Here is a 17,314-nt window from a genome sequence, read left to right as displayed (position 1 = left end):
GAAGCATTTGCAGAAGAGTTACAAAGAACAAACACTTGCCCTTATCTGTTCTACTGTACCGAGCCAGCAATTCTACACAAAGCGGTTATGTCATCTTATAACTAAAATAATCAAAGTTTAAGGCATATATTTTTTCTGATTCCACAATGTGGACAACATGGAGAGGGTCCAGAGGAGGGCCACCCTCATGATCAGGGGGCAACAGGCCAGGCCCTACAAGGAGAGGCTAAGGGACCTGAACCTGTTCAGCCTCCACAAGAGAAGGCTGAGGGGGGATCTAGTGGCCGTTTACAAACTAGTCAGAGGGGACCAGCAGGCATTGGGGGAGTCCCTGTTCCCCCGAGCACTACCAGGAGTGACTAGAAATAACAGTCACAAGCTGGCAGAGGGTAGATTCAGACTAGACATCAGGAGGCGCTACTTCACTATCAGGGCGGCTAGGATCTGGAACTAACTTCCAAGAGAAGTGATGCTGGCTCCTACCCTGGGGGTCTTTAGATGTACACCTTGCCGGGGTCATTTGACCCCAGTACTCTTTGCTGCCATGGCAGGGGGTTGGACTTGATGATCTGCTCAGGTCCCTTCCGACCCCACCAACTATGAAACTATGAGGTAACTGGCATGGCATTTCTTGGGGACTCCCTTGCCACAAGGAGTCCCACCAGGTTGCCCTTCCCCAGCAGGGTGCAGTTTCCAGTCATACCCAGGACCAGGAGCCTCCTGACATCCCCATAGCCCCTGCCATTACTTCTAAGATGTTCCATGAGCAGTAGCTCTAATGTTACTCCCTCAATGGCTGGCAACAAACTGCTGCACCAGGCCAGGGGGCCAAACTCTAAAATGGCTGCCCTCATCAAGCACTTGCCGGCTGCCTCTTCCCAGCCCTCAAAGTGACAAGAACCCAAAAAGGTGCATTGTCACACAGGTGAACTCATAACTGCTGAAAATTATGGGAGACATGACAAAAACAAGATAAGTCAGGCAACAAAACTCTGAATAGAAAGCAATAACTTGAAGTAATGGGAAAACCAGTTACCTAAGAATTATAGGAAAAAGATAAAGTATCGAGAACATGACTAAAATTGCTGGCTGGTGAAAGAGAGGGGCCAAAGTCTAAAAATGTTACAACTATAGAATGGAGGTGTTTTGACAAGGGAAGATATTGTGAAAATGGCAACTGAAAAGACACCCCAAATTCCATGATGGAGAAATCATGGTAATAATAGGTAGGAAGCTGGAAGAAAAAGGAGGGAGTCAAGTGTATCAAACAGGCTAGGGACAGAAATTCCACATAAATCAGTATATATAATTGGAAACCGGTTCAAATTTGTAACACAACAGAAGTTCAGTGTACATAAACTGATTTAAAAATGGCTGAAACTGGTTTAAGATAAACCTGGATGGATGTACTATCTAACTTAACTGGTTTAGGTTAAATCAGCTTACTGAACTTCTGTCCCAGAACCCCTGCATATTCAAGTTAGCTCACAGTCCTCCAGCATCTCAGGATGCTTTGCACCTGCCCCATAATCCCCCCCACCCTCACCTCCCTTGCAGGGTGGGCAGGCTAGTTTTGGCCCAAGCTATCTGCTCCAGCCAAGCAGGGAGGTGTGCTCTAGCCCCCTCATCTTATGGCCTGGGTCACTGCAAGCATGTGGCTGCATTTCTAGAATCAAAAGTGAATGTGTGTTCAGTTGCTTATCGGTTCAATCTCTGCAGCTTAGACTAACCTGTGAAGATTGAATCAATTCATCCTTGGGCTTTTTGACCGGCTGTACTTAGTCTTAGTAACTGTTAGTAGTAATGCTTTGGTGGTGTCTCTGTTTAAATTCCCTGTCCTCAGAATGCAGCCAGGTCCAGCTGAACGCTTGCACAAAACTTTCTAATGGCAAAACTAATCCAATAACAAAAATGGGGGAAGTAACATTATGTTCTGAGAAAGGATCAATAGATTTAAAGGCCAGAAAGAATCACTGAGATTATTATGAAAGGAATTATATGACATGGGGTATGTGACAGCCTGGACTGAACTCGGTGACTGAAGAGGCCCTTTCTTTTCCTGTTTTCCTATTTCAGAGTACATCTGATTTCATGCAGCAGAAGGCAGGGGTACAAATACATGCTATCTGCTTCATTATAAATACTGTCTACTTGGGTGCATCTACACAAGACATTTACTGTGCAGTTAACTAATTAGCTATTCAGTTAACATCTTGGCCTCTACACATGCACCCCTATTAGGCTGGAGTAAACTAATTTACTCTGAGGCAGTACTTGTAAGTACAAGTACTATCCTGCTGCAGAGTAAAAAAACCTGTAGCACTGCACATGAAGATGCTGGAGGAGCTGGCTGGGGCATGAGGGTACTTCAGTGCAGGGGCAGCTTGCTGGCCCCCTGCACTGAAGCACCCTCATGCTCCATCCAGCCCGTCCACAGCAAATGAAGCTGGGAGGAGCAGCCCCTGGCTGGTAGGCTGACTCTGTGGGTCCTCTCATAGCCGGGCTGCTCTACCCTGGTTCAATGTGGTGACCATGAATAAACTGCAGAGTTTATTTCTCCAGAGATTATTGTTCCCAAACACACATTCAAATGATGTGCCCAGCAGCAATAAACTGCAGAGCAATAAGCTCTGTTGTTTACTCATGCACCATAACTGCATGTGTAGACATGCCCTTACAGGGCAATTGGAACCACAGGAGAAAATACATACAAAAGACCTGTCTGGACACCCTCCAAAGAGAATCCCCTTAGTGGATAGCAGCATGAAGAGACAAGCTCACTTTTTAAACAGCTCTAAACACAAGCTACATAGGTCATTTGCCTTGAGAAGCAAGTTGGTAGCCATGCTGCATATCTGATTGCTCTTTGATGCTCTGCAGTGTGATGGTGAAGGCAAAAATAAGACTACCAAGTTGTTGATTCTGCATGGAAAATAACACTGACTGTCTGGAATACAGCTAAAAGCAGTAAATATAAACTGTCTGGCTGCCAGCCTCTGTCAGACCTTTTCTAAGAATCAGTCACAACAATGAGTTGTGACAATCAGAATCCATACCTTGTAACTACCTGCTTTGAGAGTCATGTCTCTTTGGTTTTAAGGACAATCTTCTAAAATGGGGGGGGGGGGGGAATCAGGCTTGTTTTGTACTGTCAACAACTCCATGATATTTCTAAGCCAAGAGGTGCCCTGCCTTCCCATCTCCCCTCCAAGAAAAAGGGAATGGCCTGAGACATGCCTCCAGCTCCGTGCCATCTATTGATCTAAACACCCATACCATTTCAAGCTTTTCCTAACTCACTGACAAAAGTGTACTGAGACCAACACTGTTCTACATTCATGTAGGAGTCAAAATCTTAAATGGTAACTCCCAGTCAGCTATGTATTAGCAGTGTGCATCTCAGACCTGCGTCTCTTCCTTGGCCCTTTTCTACAGTTGTTAACAAGCACAAATTTAGGTGAAGTATAGGTTCAGAGGAGGATCACCTAGCACAAAGCAGAATACTTGGCAGACTGTTCTGCATGGCACTGCTTTGGCCATGTGTTTCAGGTGTAATGAAAAGTATCAGTAACTACAGAGAGAGGAGTGGGGTAGTAGTATATGGTGCTCCAAACCAGAAGCAGTTAGACAGCTGAGGTTTTAAGGACAATCTTCTAAAATGAGGAAAGGGAGGGAGAAGGTAAACCTTTGATATGTATAATAAAGGCATATTCATGTCTTACAGTCACCAAAGGGCTCAAGACCTGACACGTTTTACACCATTGTAACCAGAATCTGTAGTTAGGAAAGGCAGGAAGGAACAGGTGTTAACAGCAAAAGATGCTACTGATCAGATCCTTCTTCTGTAGAAGGAAGATCTGAGCAGTTTCCCTTACAGCTGAGTGAGAAGGAAGGAAGGAAGGAAAAAAGGAAGGAACAAAGGAAGGACAGATGGACCAAGCCTTTATACTGGTGTAGAAAAGGAACAAACACATTATGCCCAGACCTAAATCAGCAATTATACCTAGGGAAAAACCAAGGGTTAAGCAACAAGGTCATAAGATATATCAGTATGGTTGCTATCAGCTCAGTATAGTTGTCGGCAGTTTGATCAGGGCAAAGAGGATATTACCTGCTCCTTCACTACCATAGCAAGATGCAGTAACAACAGCTTACTGCTTCCAGCTACCCTGATATAGCCACTTATCTGTCTGCTTCAGATCTTAGTATGATTTATGTTAGCTTACAAAACTGATGTAAATGACACTGGTGTAAATGTGCTGTGCCCCAGGATGTGCAGTCAGAAGATCACTATATGTTCTCAACAGATAGGGAGAGAAGTGCAGCGTTTCTGTTGTGCTGTGCCCAGTGAATTTGGGGAACAGCAGCATGCCCACCATCTCCCTGACCTTGAGATAAGCTTTCATCAGCTCTGGATCATTTCTGAGTCCTTGGGGACTGCTCTAAAATATGCCAGGCAACTTACAATGTTACTCCCAATATATAGCGCATTCTAACATCAGAGCTGGCTGCTACAGCTCAATGCCTACTATTGGGCAAAGCAGTGCCTTTTCAGTGATGCAAAGGAGCCTAGACGAGGAGGGCTAGCTGATATGTGGCCCAGCATTTTAATTGCTCGTTCATCCTTTGTGTTCATTCCAGGTAAGTCAGAGGAGGCAGTTGAGACTTGGCCTGGCTCTCTAGGCTGGTATGATCTAGATTATTACTGTGTGTGCTCACTCACTCAGGCCTATGCTGTGTTTAAATATCTTATCCTTTCTAGTGACCAAGTTTTGTCAGCTCTCCCACGAACAGCAACACAAGTTGAATTCCTCCAGAATTTGACAACCAATTTTGAGGTAATTGATTCTCTATGAACTCTGGGTAACTTCTCACTACTGCAACTGTGCCATCACATTGGGAGGAAGATTTAGCCCAGTATGGCCACTTCTACACACAAACCAGCCCTGCCTGGTGGTAATGCCCTCAAACATGCTGTGCTACAGGTGGCTTTCTAAACCAGACACAGCGTAACTGTATCTACATGGCACCTCCATGTAGGCTAGTTAGCACTGCTGAGTGACAGGGCCATGCCCTGCCCCATGGTTATTAGAAGGGATCCTAGTTTTCTCTGTTTAAAAATTGCAAATTTTCTGATTAAAAAACCCAAATCTACTTTTTTCTGAAACACCACTCTATCTATCTATCTATCTATCTATCTATCTATCTATCTATCTATCTATCTATCTATCTATCTATCTATCTATCTATCTATCTATCTATCTATCTCAGTTGAACACAATGTTTTATTGATATATTTACCATTTTAAAGCAATTCGGAAGCCTACCAGTGCCTCAATCATTATAATAAAATACATTCTAAATACCTATATATTTTGACATTTGATTTTGGTTTTTTCATCATAGAAAATCAGAGCTCCCCCTGCTCTCTCTGCTCACCAGGATGTGGGTCCAGCCGCAGCTGTCCTCCCCACTGCCCTGATATGCTGGTTCTCTGCCTCTGCCCATGCTGGTGTCCCTCACTCCCAACCCACAGCTCCCTGGCCCTGCCAGTGCCCATCGCTCCTGATCCACAGCTCCCTGGCCCTACTGGTGCCCCTCACTCCCAACCTGCAGACCCCTGCCTCCATCCCAGCCCTGCCAGAGGGGGCCCCCAGCTGCCACGGCTATGGGATCAGGGTCAGAGCCCACAGCCTGATGCCTACCCCAGCAGTGCCTGAATCCAGCTGCTTCATGTGGAAGGCAGCACTTGATGCAGCCAGAATGGAGCAGGGGGGCATGCGGGCTGCCCACTAAGGGGCTTGGGGCTCCCTGCCCTGCTGCCCTCCGCCCTGGGTGCCTCTGTGGCCCAGCAGAGCCCTGCACCAGCTGCACTCCATCTTGAGGCACATGACTGGCAATGCATGCTGCAGGACGGGGGGTGCCTTGCCAAAGCAGTACAGGTAGTGCAGGGTTCCAGGCGGTGGCAGCAACACTGAGACTCTCTGTCCTGCCACGGTGGGTCCTGCTCTCTGGGCTGCAGAGGCCCTGGGAGGAAATCAGCAGAGTAGGGAGCCCTGAGCCTGCAGTGGGGAGCCCACATCCTCCCCTACCCTGCACACTAATCTGAGGAGGCACATGCTGCCCCATGCCTCCTTCCCTGGGAGTGTGCACAGCAGTGGGGAGCCATCTCCCACAGTTACTCCCCAGATGAGCCACCTATGGCTCCATCCTGCTCCCTGGACACCCCATGGCTGTACATTCCCACTCCAGCCCCAGGCACCACCCTGGCTGGGCAGCACCCTCAGCCCTAACCCCAGCCCCCAACCCTGCCCAACTCCCTCCATCACTGTAGGGTCCTCAATCCTCCCCCTAACCTACCTGCAGGCAGCTGCAGAAGCTCCTCTCCACTGCTGCCTGGCTGTATTACTGGCCACGTGCATGTGTGCGTGTGCACACTTACACCTGTCACCCCCCCGTGTCCTGCTTCCCCCCAGCCTCAAGCAGCCCCTTGCAGGCTGCAACTCTGCCAGTCTGCAAGGGGAAACCTGCTGTTTCCCACATTTTTCTTCATAAAAAGGAGAAAGGAGAAATCTCTTTTAAAGGAGAAAATCCACTTTTTTCTCCATTAAAGGAGAAAATCCATGTTTTTCCCTGTTTTTCTGCAGTGAATGGAAAACCCAGATTCCTGGTTATTAGCCTGCCCATTGCATCTCATGGATAGGGTCTCACTGTTTCTGGTTGAGGAAACTTCCTGCACAAAACAGCATGGTATAGTTGCAGGGTGTGAGTAGATGGTGCATCTGACATGTAGCCACAGCCTACGTTTCACTTTCATCTCCTAATACATAGCATATATACCTATATAGGTTATAGTGGCTTAGTAGAAGCTTTTCCCACCATTCTACTGATTTAGATGAGCAGATCCTTTAGATTGATAATATTTAATTGTTTTATACCAAGCAATCCAATTTAGAATTATGCAATAGATTTTGTGTATGAGAAACAACACAATAAAGGTGATAAAGTACTCACATGTGACATCTGGTTAACGTCCCAGGAGTTTAGACCTATGCAAGTGGTGTTTTTCTTAAGACAGGATTTAGATGATCAAAATCTCTTCAGCTATAACTAATAACTTTGTAGAACTCCAGTGGGATTTTGTGATGCCTATTTGTCATTAAAGGAAAAAAGCATTTAATTAAAGGAGAGCATCCATATTCATTTAAGAGCATTTCCCCCTCTTCTCCATCACACCTTAGTCTGAAGTCAGCTTTACAGTGAAAACTGGAACCATTCCTCCAACCAATACAATTGAAGAGATCGATTCTTGATGATGTGCCCCAGAGGACTGGGAGCCTCTGATTGGCTTTTGCCTGTGTCCTGTCTCTGTACCATTCTGCTACCATTCAACTTTTTCTCTCCTCAGTTCCTAACATCCTCCTCCTCTCTTCATTCCCCCGGCTCCTTCTCCCATCCTCCTATGTTCCTATATACCCTGCTAGCCCCCTCATCTTCTATTTATCCCCCATCAGCTCCTGTTTCTTCCTCCTCTTATTAATCCTCACCCTCAGTTCCAGATCACCTTCCCCAACACAGCTTGGCTCCTGTAACACATCTTATACTCTCACAACCCTCACACCTCTTGTGTGACTCATTCCTTCTTTCCTGCATGAGAACCAGTGTGGAACAGCGGGAAATCTCAGCCCAGCTAGGGACTGGCTGGAAGCTGCCCCAGAAGTGGGACAGCTCCTAGTCAGCCCCCAGCTGCATGGTGAAGCAAAGAGCTCCCCAGGCCTGATGCTGCTCGCCTCCTGGCTCCTGTAGGGGGCTGAGCAGAGCTGAGGCAGGTTGGGGTAGAGAGCTACCTCATTCCAGCACTGCTCAGCTCCCAGCTCCTGGTGGGAGCCGGAAGCTAAGCAGTGCCAGGACTGGCTAAGTTACCCATCCCTTGTGGCCCCCTGGTGTTAAGGCTGACTGGGAGCAAATTTGCACTACATATGCACTACTATGCAGAATCTACTGCAGTTAGTTTACTACCTGTATTTACAGGTAGTAGCTAACTGTGTAGTAGACTAATTTACCACACAGTAAATAGTGAGCACGTGTAGATGGTGACACTTTACTGCACAGTACATCAGTCTACTGTGCAGTAAAGCATCTCATGTAGAGACTCAGTGTGTTGCAGCCATACCCAAGGTAGTTTTAAAATAGCTGTCTTAGGTACTGGTAACAGTTACTCCAAAGGCAGCACAGACCTCATGAGTGGCTAATTTTGCAAGCATTTGTTGATTCTTTAGTAGATTTTATAGTTTGGTCTGAGCTCTGTGATACCATGGCTAGACTCCTACCATACCTGAAATAGCTATCTTATAAAGTAAGCTCAGGTACGTCTATAGTACATTACAATTCCAGTAACAACATATCATTAGGATAACTTTACCAGGGGGTATCGCTACACTGAATATTCCAAAGTCTTGGTTCAGAGCATCTGTAATATCTTGTTAGGATATTAGAGATGCCACCAACCTCAAAATTAATTGAAGAAAGATGGGGAGTTGATACATTTCTGGTAACATGGGGCCCAAAAACAAATACAGTATTCAAGGTAAATTGCACCAGAAGTAAGTAGAAAAGAAACGATTATCTTTGAGCAACTTCACAACACATCTCTTTAAGGATGCAGATAAAAATTACATTGGTCTTTTTCATGTTATTAATTCAGTTCTATTTTGCAATTCACTATCTCCTTTAGGTATTTTCAGCATTTTTGCTTCCCAAGTTTCAATCTTCCATTGACTACCAGGGTCTCAGATTATTTTAATGTATTAACTTTCATTTTACCAAGATCAATCTCATTTTGTTATTTTCTGTTCTTTTTGTAATCTTTCTAGGTCACTTTTTATTTTGGCTTCATCTTGACTTATCCCAAAATCCCTTTGGGCATTTATTTCTTCTCTGATACAAGCAATCACTGAATACAATAACTGCAAAGACTAGTCTGATCCTCATTAATTCCACATATGCCCTCAGGGAAAATAATGCTCCAGAGAGTTGAAAATTTGGATTGTAATAAACACCTAAACAGATAAACTAGTAATATTTTCTCAGGAAAGATTACATTTCTGCCTGTGTTCTTGATTTATGAATTTATACATAGCAGTTGTTATAAAAATGTTTAACTACATACCATTCATTTTCAGGAATATCATAAGGCTACATAGTTTAGGAAATCTAAACCTGCTTGTCACACATGGCTCATTAAACTGAAGAAATGCATTATATTTGGTTATTTTTAAAATAATGACTCACTGTTAACAAAGTATTTTTTCTTTCCTTGATGAAAAAATGTTCTTGGAAACTTTCTAGGTTGTCCTCTGGCAACCCGTTACAGCTGAAAACATCAAGAAAGACAAAGAAGTCCATTTTGTTGTCAATGCATCTATTATAAATGATGTGAAAGCTGAACTAAAACAATCCACCATCCGATATAAGTATGTTTTTTATTTCTTGTGAAAATCAGAAATTCAAGCAATTTGGTAACATTCTCATTTAAAAAGAGTTTATACTCTGTTTGTTGTTCAGAGTTTTGATGAACAATGTACAAGACCTTATTGAAGCACAAGCTGTCAATGACACAGCCCACCCACGCAGCTCTGTATCATATTATGAACAGTATCACTCTCTGAAAGAGGTAAGATACCTTATGTTGTTTCATGATCCTTTATAAATGATTTGTTATTATACTAATAAGAGATTTAAAATGATTAATTGCTGGTAATGGTGATATAGAGTAGCTGTTTGCATTATAGGCTGTTTTAGTAGAGACCCAGAAGGGGACAAAATTATATTTGTATTGCTTAATTAGTAATGCTTCATATTGCTATAATGCTCTTAATTAAGAAGGATTGCAACACATTACAAAACATATATATAGGAATACATATACATAGAATCCCTTTACTGATGGCAACATTTTTAGACAAGCTTTCAAAAATTAATCTAGGTAGACTAGGGGTGTTCAAGCCCTGGCCTACAGGTCAAATGCAGCCTAAGGAGCCATGACATCCAGCCCATGGAGCTCCCTACGAGTTGGGAATTTTGGTGGTAGGGGAGCAGTAGCAATTAATACTGCCCGCCCATCCCTGCTGCCAAATTATCTGGCCCCACACAACCGGGATGGGATCAGGCCACACCTTCTCCCCTCTACATGGCCAGGTTGGGGCTGGACCAAACCCCATTTACGTGTGCCGGATTGGACTGACCCATCGCATCTGGTCTGTGGAGGTACCAGGTACTGCCCATCCAACCCATGGGGCTGAAAATTTGAGCACCACTGAGGTACAGCATCACAGCTACAACATCACTCCAACACTACCACAACTTTCCTGTGCTTAGTACTTTTCGTTCTTTGCTACTACATAAAAATCTACTGGATGGTTTTATGGGTATTTCACATCCCTAGTTTTCCACTTTGGGTTTCTTTCATTCTAATTCTTATAATTCTAATAATTTTCAGTTAAAGCTCAACAGAAGCTGGTCTGTGTACAGGTGATTCTACAGTTGATTCTACTTTGCTGAATTTTTAAATGGATCTGAGCCAGCAACAAAATAAAATTAACTGTCCCATCAACCTTGTTAAATATGTCACAAAAATAGGCAGATGTTTCCTGAAAAATGTGTGTACAATTCCCCAGGCTTATCACTTTGTAAAATACAGAACAGACTAAAAGTAATTGATTAATGCAGGCCATTTTTAAATAAGGACAGAAATTAATTTTATACTTGGTCTGTGAGGACATCTGAGGATTTTCTCCTAAGATTTTGAGTGTGATCTGATGCAGTGCATATTGAAGCCAATGGAAATCAAAATGAGCTCCCTTGCACAGGTTGTACTGAATAGTTACATTGCGCAAAAATAAGTTCAGCATTAATCTTGCAGCGACCTTGCATTATTAATCTTGCAAGGCAAGGTCAAGTACTAAAAATGTAGGAAATGTTAGAATTAAGGTACCTATATAACTGTCATTTGTTCTCCTGGTACACATGCATTACAGGTCTCAGTCCCCTGGCACATGTTATATATACATGTTATATTTATGCTGCAGTTAACATGTTAATCACATCGTAAATGGCAATGGTGCTACATGTGTACCCAATTGAAGGTACTATAAAATAGCAAACCAGCCATTAAAAAAGATTTCTATGTAATGTTCTATATATAATGTAGAACACTTTTGTGGCTGGTTTGTGTAGCACCTTAAATTGAATATATGGCATAGCGCCTTACATTGAATATGTCGCATATCCACATGCCAGAGCTGTTGGTGTGTGTGTGTGGGGGGGAGGGATGTCTGACAATCTGCTGATTGAAAGAACCAGCCCTAAGGCAGCCCTGGATTTCCAACTGTCCCAGGCCTGCTCCAGGGCCAGTGCCAACTACAAGATTATCATCAGCACCTTCTCCCCCTCCCCCGCCCCCATTCGCCTCCTAGGCAGCCCTTGTCTCCAATTGGGCTCAGGACTGCCTTGCAGGCTTTCGGCAGAAGGAGCTGAGAGCTCCCCCACTGATGATTTTAAAAACCTGTGCCCAAACTCCCTCAAGCTGGGTAGCCTGGTGTGGAGAATGAGACTCCAGCAGGGCTTCCCCTGCTGGGGACTTTAAACCCCATGCCTGCAATTGAAACTCCTGGTGGGATAAGCCCTTTGTTTTTTCCCCTGAGGAGCCTATAATATCTCACACCCAGTAGCCCTACTGGAGTTGCCATGAGCCAGTTTAAACTCTCTGGGGGGAAGCTTTCAAACCAGACCAAGGCTGTCCCACACTGGTCCTAACAATTAAATAATTGTCAGCCTCAGTTGTTACAGCCCCAGGTCTCAAACTGTCCTGAGGCTGTCCTGGTGCTAGAGCCAACAAATAGCTAATTTTTGGCTCTGACCAGGACAGCCTCAGTTCTCAAAGCAGGCCAGGACTGTCCCAGGGCTGGGATGACAATCACTTGATTGTTGGCCCAGACCTGGACAGTTCCATGTCTCAAATGAGTCCTGGGGTTGTCCTAAGGCTGGGGTCAACAATCAGCTGATTGTCAGCCCCATTCACAGGATAGCCCTGGGTTGTGGGGGAGCTGCAAGCACCCAGCTTTCACCTTGATCATAAACCTGGACTTCCCCTACACTGGCAAGGAGAAAGAGTGTGATGTAGATCTGATCCCTGGTCCCAAAACCATGCCTTCTGCCATACATGCGTGTCATGGCAGGAGACACAATTGTTGGAGCTGGGGAGTAGATCCCATGACACTATTAAATGAATGTATGCCAGGGGCCTCAGTAATGGCTTCTCTTCACTGAGCTCCCAGCCCTTGTCTTGTGGCCCAAGCAGTCCCTGACTCCACACTGTTTCCTAACTCTCAGAGCAAGTCTCCTTACCCAGCCAGCTTAGTTCCACTCCCCCTCACCATCCTGCCAAATCCCAGTAACAATTTCTCTCCCATCCCAGTCCTTCCAGACCCAGTCTCACCAGACTCTATGTTCCAATTTACTCTTTTTCCTCCAACTGAGTTCATCTTTTGACTCTTCTACATTCTAGTCGGGCAGATGAGAGCAACAGTTACTGGGAAAGTTTGCCTTCAGGCTTGTAATCACAGGCTGAAATGTATACAGCTGTTCTATTTGGAAGGTATATGTGCAGTCTAGCCAGCACAGGGATCTGTGAAGGATGGAGAGGGCACCAGTGCAATTGAGTCACATACAAGAACTGTAAGGTGACATGCTTATAGGCTCTGAAGGGAGGATATGTGCACCATGGGCCAGCGATGGGGCTGAATAGCAGGCTGAGAACTAAAGCTGCTTCTCAGCTTTAATGCTGCGAAGCAAGAGTGAATTAGCCTAGGTGCAGCAAATGTGGCTATGCTACTTCTGGTTTGGGAGTCAAGTCATAAAATTTCATTTATGTGTGACATCTAATATATTCAGGGAAGAATGTATTATCTTTCATTTGTTGGTCCAGTTGTGTGAGATGACCTGGCTATGAGCTATTGATTGCAGGTGGAATCCCAATGAAATATGTGCTCCTAATATTACTTAGCTATTTGAGAAAATGTTGTGGTCCTAGGTTCTGGCCCCTGAGAAAATGTCACCCTGCCCTTCTCAAAGATGGAATAGTTCTTCCTGTTACTTCAATGGAGGTTATGCTTCTGCATTGTGCATTGAATGCAGGGGCAAAATGCTTTTAAAGTGAAACTGCATTTACTGACTGAACCACTACATTTTTGTAGATAAATTCTTGGATGGATTATATAACAGAACAAAATGCGGATATCCTCCAGAAAATATGCATTGGATCTTCATATGAGAAACGTCCACTTTATGTTTTGAAGGTACAGTTGTGATTTAATATGCAATCTTTTTGTAGACCTTAAGCTACAGGTGCCAGTCTTTGTCTGACAGATTTTTTTAAAAGAATCTGTATTATTTCTTGCTCACATTTTTTGAGTGTGATAAATAGGTAGAATGCTATTTATCCTTGGCATCTGCAATGGACTGTTTTTAGATGCACCATAGCAAGTTTGAGTTACTATAGCTTTAAAGTGATATAAATTAGTATATACTTCTTTCTCCTTGACAACTTTATCCAAGAGAGAAAGAGAACATTTTCTTCTCCCCTTTTGTTTCTAATTCTATTTCCACATGCCATTTCAACATGTGACTTCCTTTTGTCAGCTTTTTAAGAGAAATAAAACACCAAAAAATGCCATATGGATTGACTGTGGTATCCATGCTAGAGAATGGATTGCTCCTGCTTTCTGCATATGGCTTATAGGACATGTGAGTAAATAATATATTTTACTACAGTAGTTGAAGCAAAACAGAGTACTGTACCTTGATCTTATTTTCCTTCACTTGTAAAATGCTCTGATATCAGCAGTTTCCTAACCAATTCAGGATTGCTACACCAGAGTGAGGGGTATATGAGAGAGAGCGAGAAAGCAAGCAAGATTAAAGGGGCTGGGAACTGATCTCAGATACAAATATAAAATGTTTAAAGCACCAGCAGGAAGTTAGGCCAAGCATTTCAAATATTTGGAGGAGTGGTAAATATGGGTTATTGTATTTCAAACTAGGATTTTGAAATACAAGAAAGACAAATCTGAAAACACCTACACAGGAGCTGGAATATAGTTTATCCACCAAACAGCTGAATATGAGAAGCAGGATTTGTTCAGTAGTAACACCTGAGGTTTTCTGAGGAAGTTATGCCTGAAAGTTTGTCTAGGAGCTCTCCCAACTATATAGTTGGTCAAAAAAAGATACTGCCAAACAAATCCAGCTTCTCAACTATTCCTTGAACTATTATGGCTACAATGGTATAACATTACTACAGGGAGTTGAATGACATATATAGACCATGGACGAGTTTTACATTTTTGTTGGAACAGGCATTACATTTGTCCTGGGGCTGCTTAAGTGGTGGCATCAATTCCCACTGCTGTCTGAACAGTCCTGGAGAATCCTGCCCAGTGTCCCAGAGCCTTATAGGGACCTTACTACCATGGCCACTTAACCATTGCTGGGACTCTCCAATTTCCATTGCCCTTTAACAGTCAGTCTCTCTGGACTGAAGAAGCCAGTGGGAGTAAGCAAGCTGAACCAGTGAGAAGAGCATGGCTCTGCCAAGAACAGTGTCCTAGGCTCTGGCCCCTGTTGTCAGTGTTATTTATCCAATGACTGTGAAAGGGAGAAACACCACTGGCAGCAGGTACAATAGCCAGGGGGCAGGTTGGTGAGGAAAATACTACTAAAAACACTCTGAATAAATTGTTGTGTCTGTGTTTTCTAGGCAGCCCATTTCCGTGACAGAGACCAGACCTTTTCAAGACTTCTGGAACATTTTGATTTTTATGTTATGCCAGTGATGAATGTGGATGGCTATGAGTACACGTGGATGTCTGTATGTATGGGGTTTATACATATACAGCAGAATATTACAGCATGTTCTGCAAGAATCATGAGAGCTATCCTAAAAAGCATTTTAAAGGGGTTACTTTTCAAAGTGTCATGCTGGAGATTTGAACTCAAACCTGTTAAGTAGGGTATGGAATTTCTGTATCTTTGTCCCTTCATAGATCAACATAGTTACTGTAAATAGGCCGATTTAATCCACTGAACACAAAGATTTTCCATCATGCCTAGTCAAACCAGTGCTTAAGTATGTTACAGCATTACCCCTTGCAGACATAACTCTTTTAGGTGTCAGGTGATATCCACGTAAAGCTTCATCAGTGAACTACAAATACCATGATAGTTCACCACAAGGCAGAAATGTCTAAGCCAGTAACTTATTCCTTCTTACTGTGGTCTAAGGCCAAACAGCATAGTTTTGCAATCATTTTTTAAATTTTGGGTAAATGAATGTGCAGCAGGAAAGATCAGATACTTTATTGATTATAGGTTACCTAATGCACATAGCATTCATAGACTGTCCGCATGCTATGATCAATGGGGCTCAACTAGGACTTGCAAAAGAATATTGTGTGTGAAAATTCTAGATTGGCATATGCCAAATAGGTAACAAAAAATATTTTCAGTTACCTTGGACAGCACAATTGAAGTCAACAAAGTGCCAAGAAAATTTGGGTCATGGAACCAAATCCTAAAGTATTTACTCATATTTAGGAAGTTTGTCTGACTGAGGCTATGAAAAATAATCACAACTTGGTTTGTAGTATGCAAAAAGTACACACACACACACACACACGCACACACAAACAAATTATTTCTGGGAAACCTTTATCTAAATCAATATCTTCCAAAGTTCTGTTAATTATCTCCCTCTGAAATATTCAGCAAAACCATTCATTATTTTGGCTTACATCTGCCAACTTGGGTACTTGGAGAAACTATGCAGTCCAGTTCTATTCAGCTAAGAATAATCAGACCTGCCCAGGCTTTCCAGTATGCAACATCTTATTTTGTTACGTAGCTTGCTGATAATTAGCTAATGTTTTCATAGCCTCCCTAGACCCCCTTTAGTGGCTTATGTATCTAAACTTGACATCTAGAAACTGCAAATGGGAAGTTGCATGTTCATTACCAAGCAAAATGACATTACATTTCCTAAACTTTTTACATAATTGCACATTTTTCTAGAGATCTATGGAGCATCGAATGTGGAGGAAAAGCCGCTCACGCCATGCCAACGACAGGTGCATTGGTACTGACATGAACAGGAATTTTGATGCAGGCTGGTGTGGTATGCTGAAATTTTCTTTTATTTTACTCATTGTCATTTCAGTGTTCAGCGTAAGTACTTTATTTGGACTGTAGAACCACTTTTTCAAACAAGTCCCTCATTCAGAGGTGTTAAGCACTGATAGTTCAGGTATAGGTTCAAGTATAGGTTCTCAGCTCTTCTGAAAAGAAAGCTACAAATGACCTACCTAGCATGTCAAGTCAAAATAACTTGGTTTAACATCTACACATTGAAGGACATGAATACACAACACATGTATAATAGTGTAACTCAACTTTAGGCCAGTGTAAAGGAGTAGACCTGTAATGTATAACCCTATATTGATGTAATGTATTAGAATCCATGGCAGTGATTCCCAACCAGGATGCCATGGCAGCCTGGGGTGCCTTGAGATCCTTTCAAGGGTGCCACAGGGTGCTGGACAATGTTAACACTGTTAGGTGTGCCAACACAATTCACAAGATAAACCCAGAAACTTCACCCAGAGACTTCACCCAGAATCCAGTGTTAAAAACATTCTGAACTGCTGTAGGGTTGTTGGTTGTATCTGTGTTCATCTAAGGATGTAGGCAGGCAAGGTTCTTTGGGCAGATGTGCTATCTTCTATTAGACCAACTAAATTGTTGGAAAAAGGTTCTTTCCAAGCTTTTGGGCACAAACACCCTTCTTCAGGTTAGCTGAAGAAATATTTTGCCTGAAGAAAGGTGCTTGTGCCTGAAAGTTTGCAAAGAACTTTTTCCCCGAATATTTAGTTGGTCTAATAAAAGATATCACATCTACCCAAAGAACCTTTCCTGCCTTCTGACCTGTTGTGGTCTGAGTTATTTGCTAGAGAAGAATTGCTCTACTATTTTTCTGTAGTCAAAAACTGAGTGAAAACTAGGAGCTGGCATTTTCTGAGGAGTGCCTTAAATGTTAAAAGATTGAGAACCACTGATCTAAGGAAAACAGGGTACTAGAAATATACCAGGCTAAGTGACATCCATGCAGCTGCTGTGTATGTGCAGCTATCGTGGAGTATTCATGTGTCAATGCAAACAGGCTGTTACCTGTCTCTGCTATTTATTGGAGAGGTGGCATCATTGC

At 43.2% G+C, this 17,314-nt stretch overlaps 1 protein-coding gene across 1 annotated transcript in view; it reads left to right on the top strand.

Moving 5' to 3' along the window:
* Positions 1–17,314, top strand: part of CPB2 (carboxypeptidase B2) — a 38,355-nt gene that overhangs the window by 15,214 nt on the left and 5,827 nt on the right. Inside the window, exons 2-8 of the mRNA XM_014608367.3 lie at positions 4,763–4,838; positions 9,349–9,473; positions 9,565–9,673; positions 13,254–13,355; positions 13,699–13,803; positions 14,816–14,926; positions 16,126–16,228. Of these exons, the coding sequence (XP_014463853.1) occupies positions 4,763–4,838; positions 9,349–9,473; positions 9,565–9,673; positions 13,254–13,355; positions 13,699–13,803; positions 14,816–14,926; positions 16,126–16,228 (731 nt within the window). The remainder of the gene's footprint in view (positions 1–4,762; positions 4,839–9,348; positions 9,474–9,564; positions 9,674–13,253; positions 13,356–13,698; positions 13,804–14,815; positions 14,927–16,125; positions 16,229–17,314) is intronic.

The sequence above is a fragment of the Alligator mississippiensis genome, chromosome 1 (genome assembly GCF_030867095.1).
Source record: "Alligator mississippiensis isolate rAllMis1 chromosome 1, rAllMis1, whole genome shotgun sequence".
In the NCBI taxonomy this organism is placed as follows: Eukaryota; Metazoa; Chordata; order Crocodylia; family Alligatoridae; genus Alligator; species Alligator mississippiensis.
This window is presented reverse-complemented; position numbering and strand designations above follow the sequence as displayed.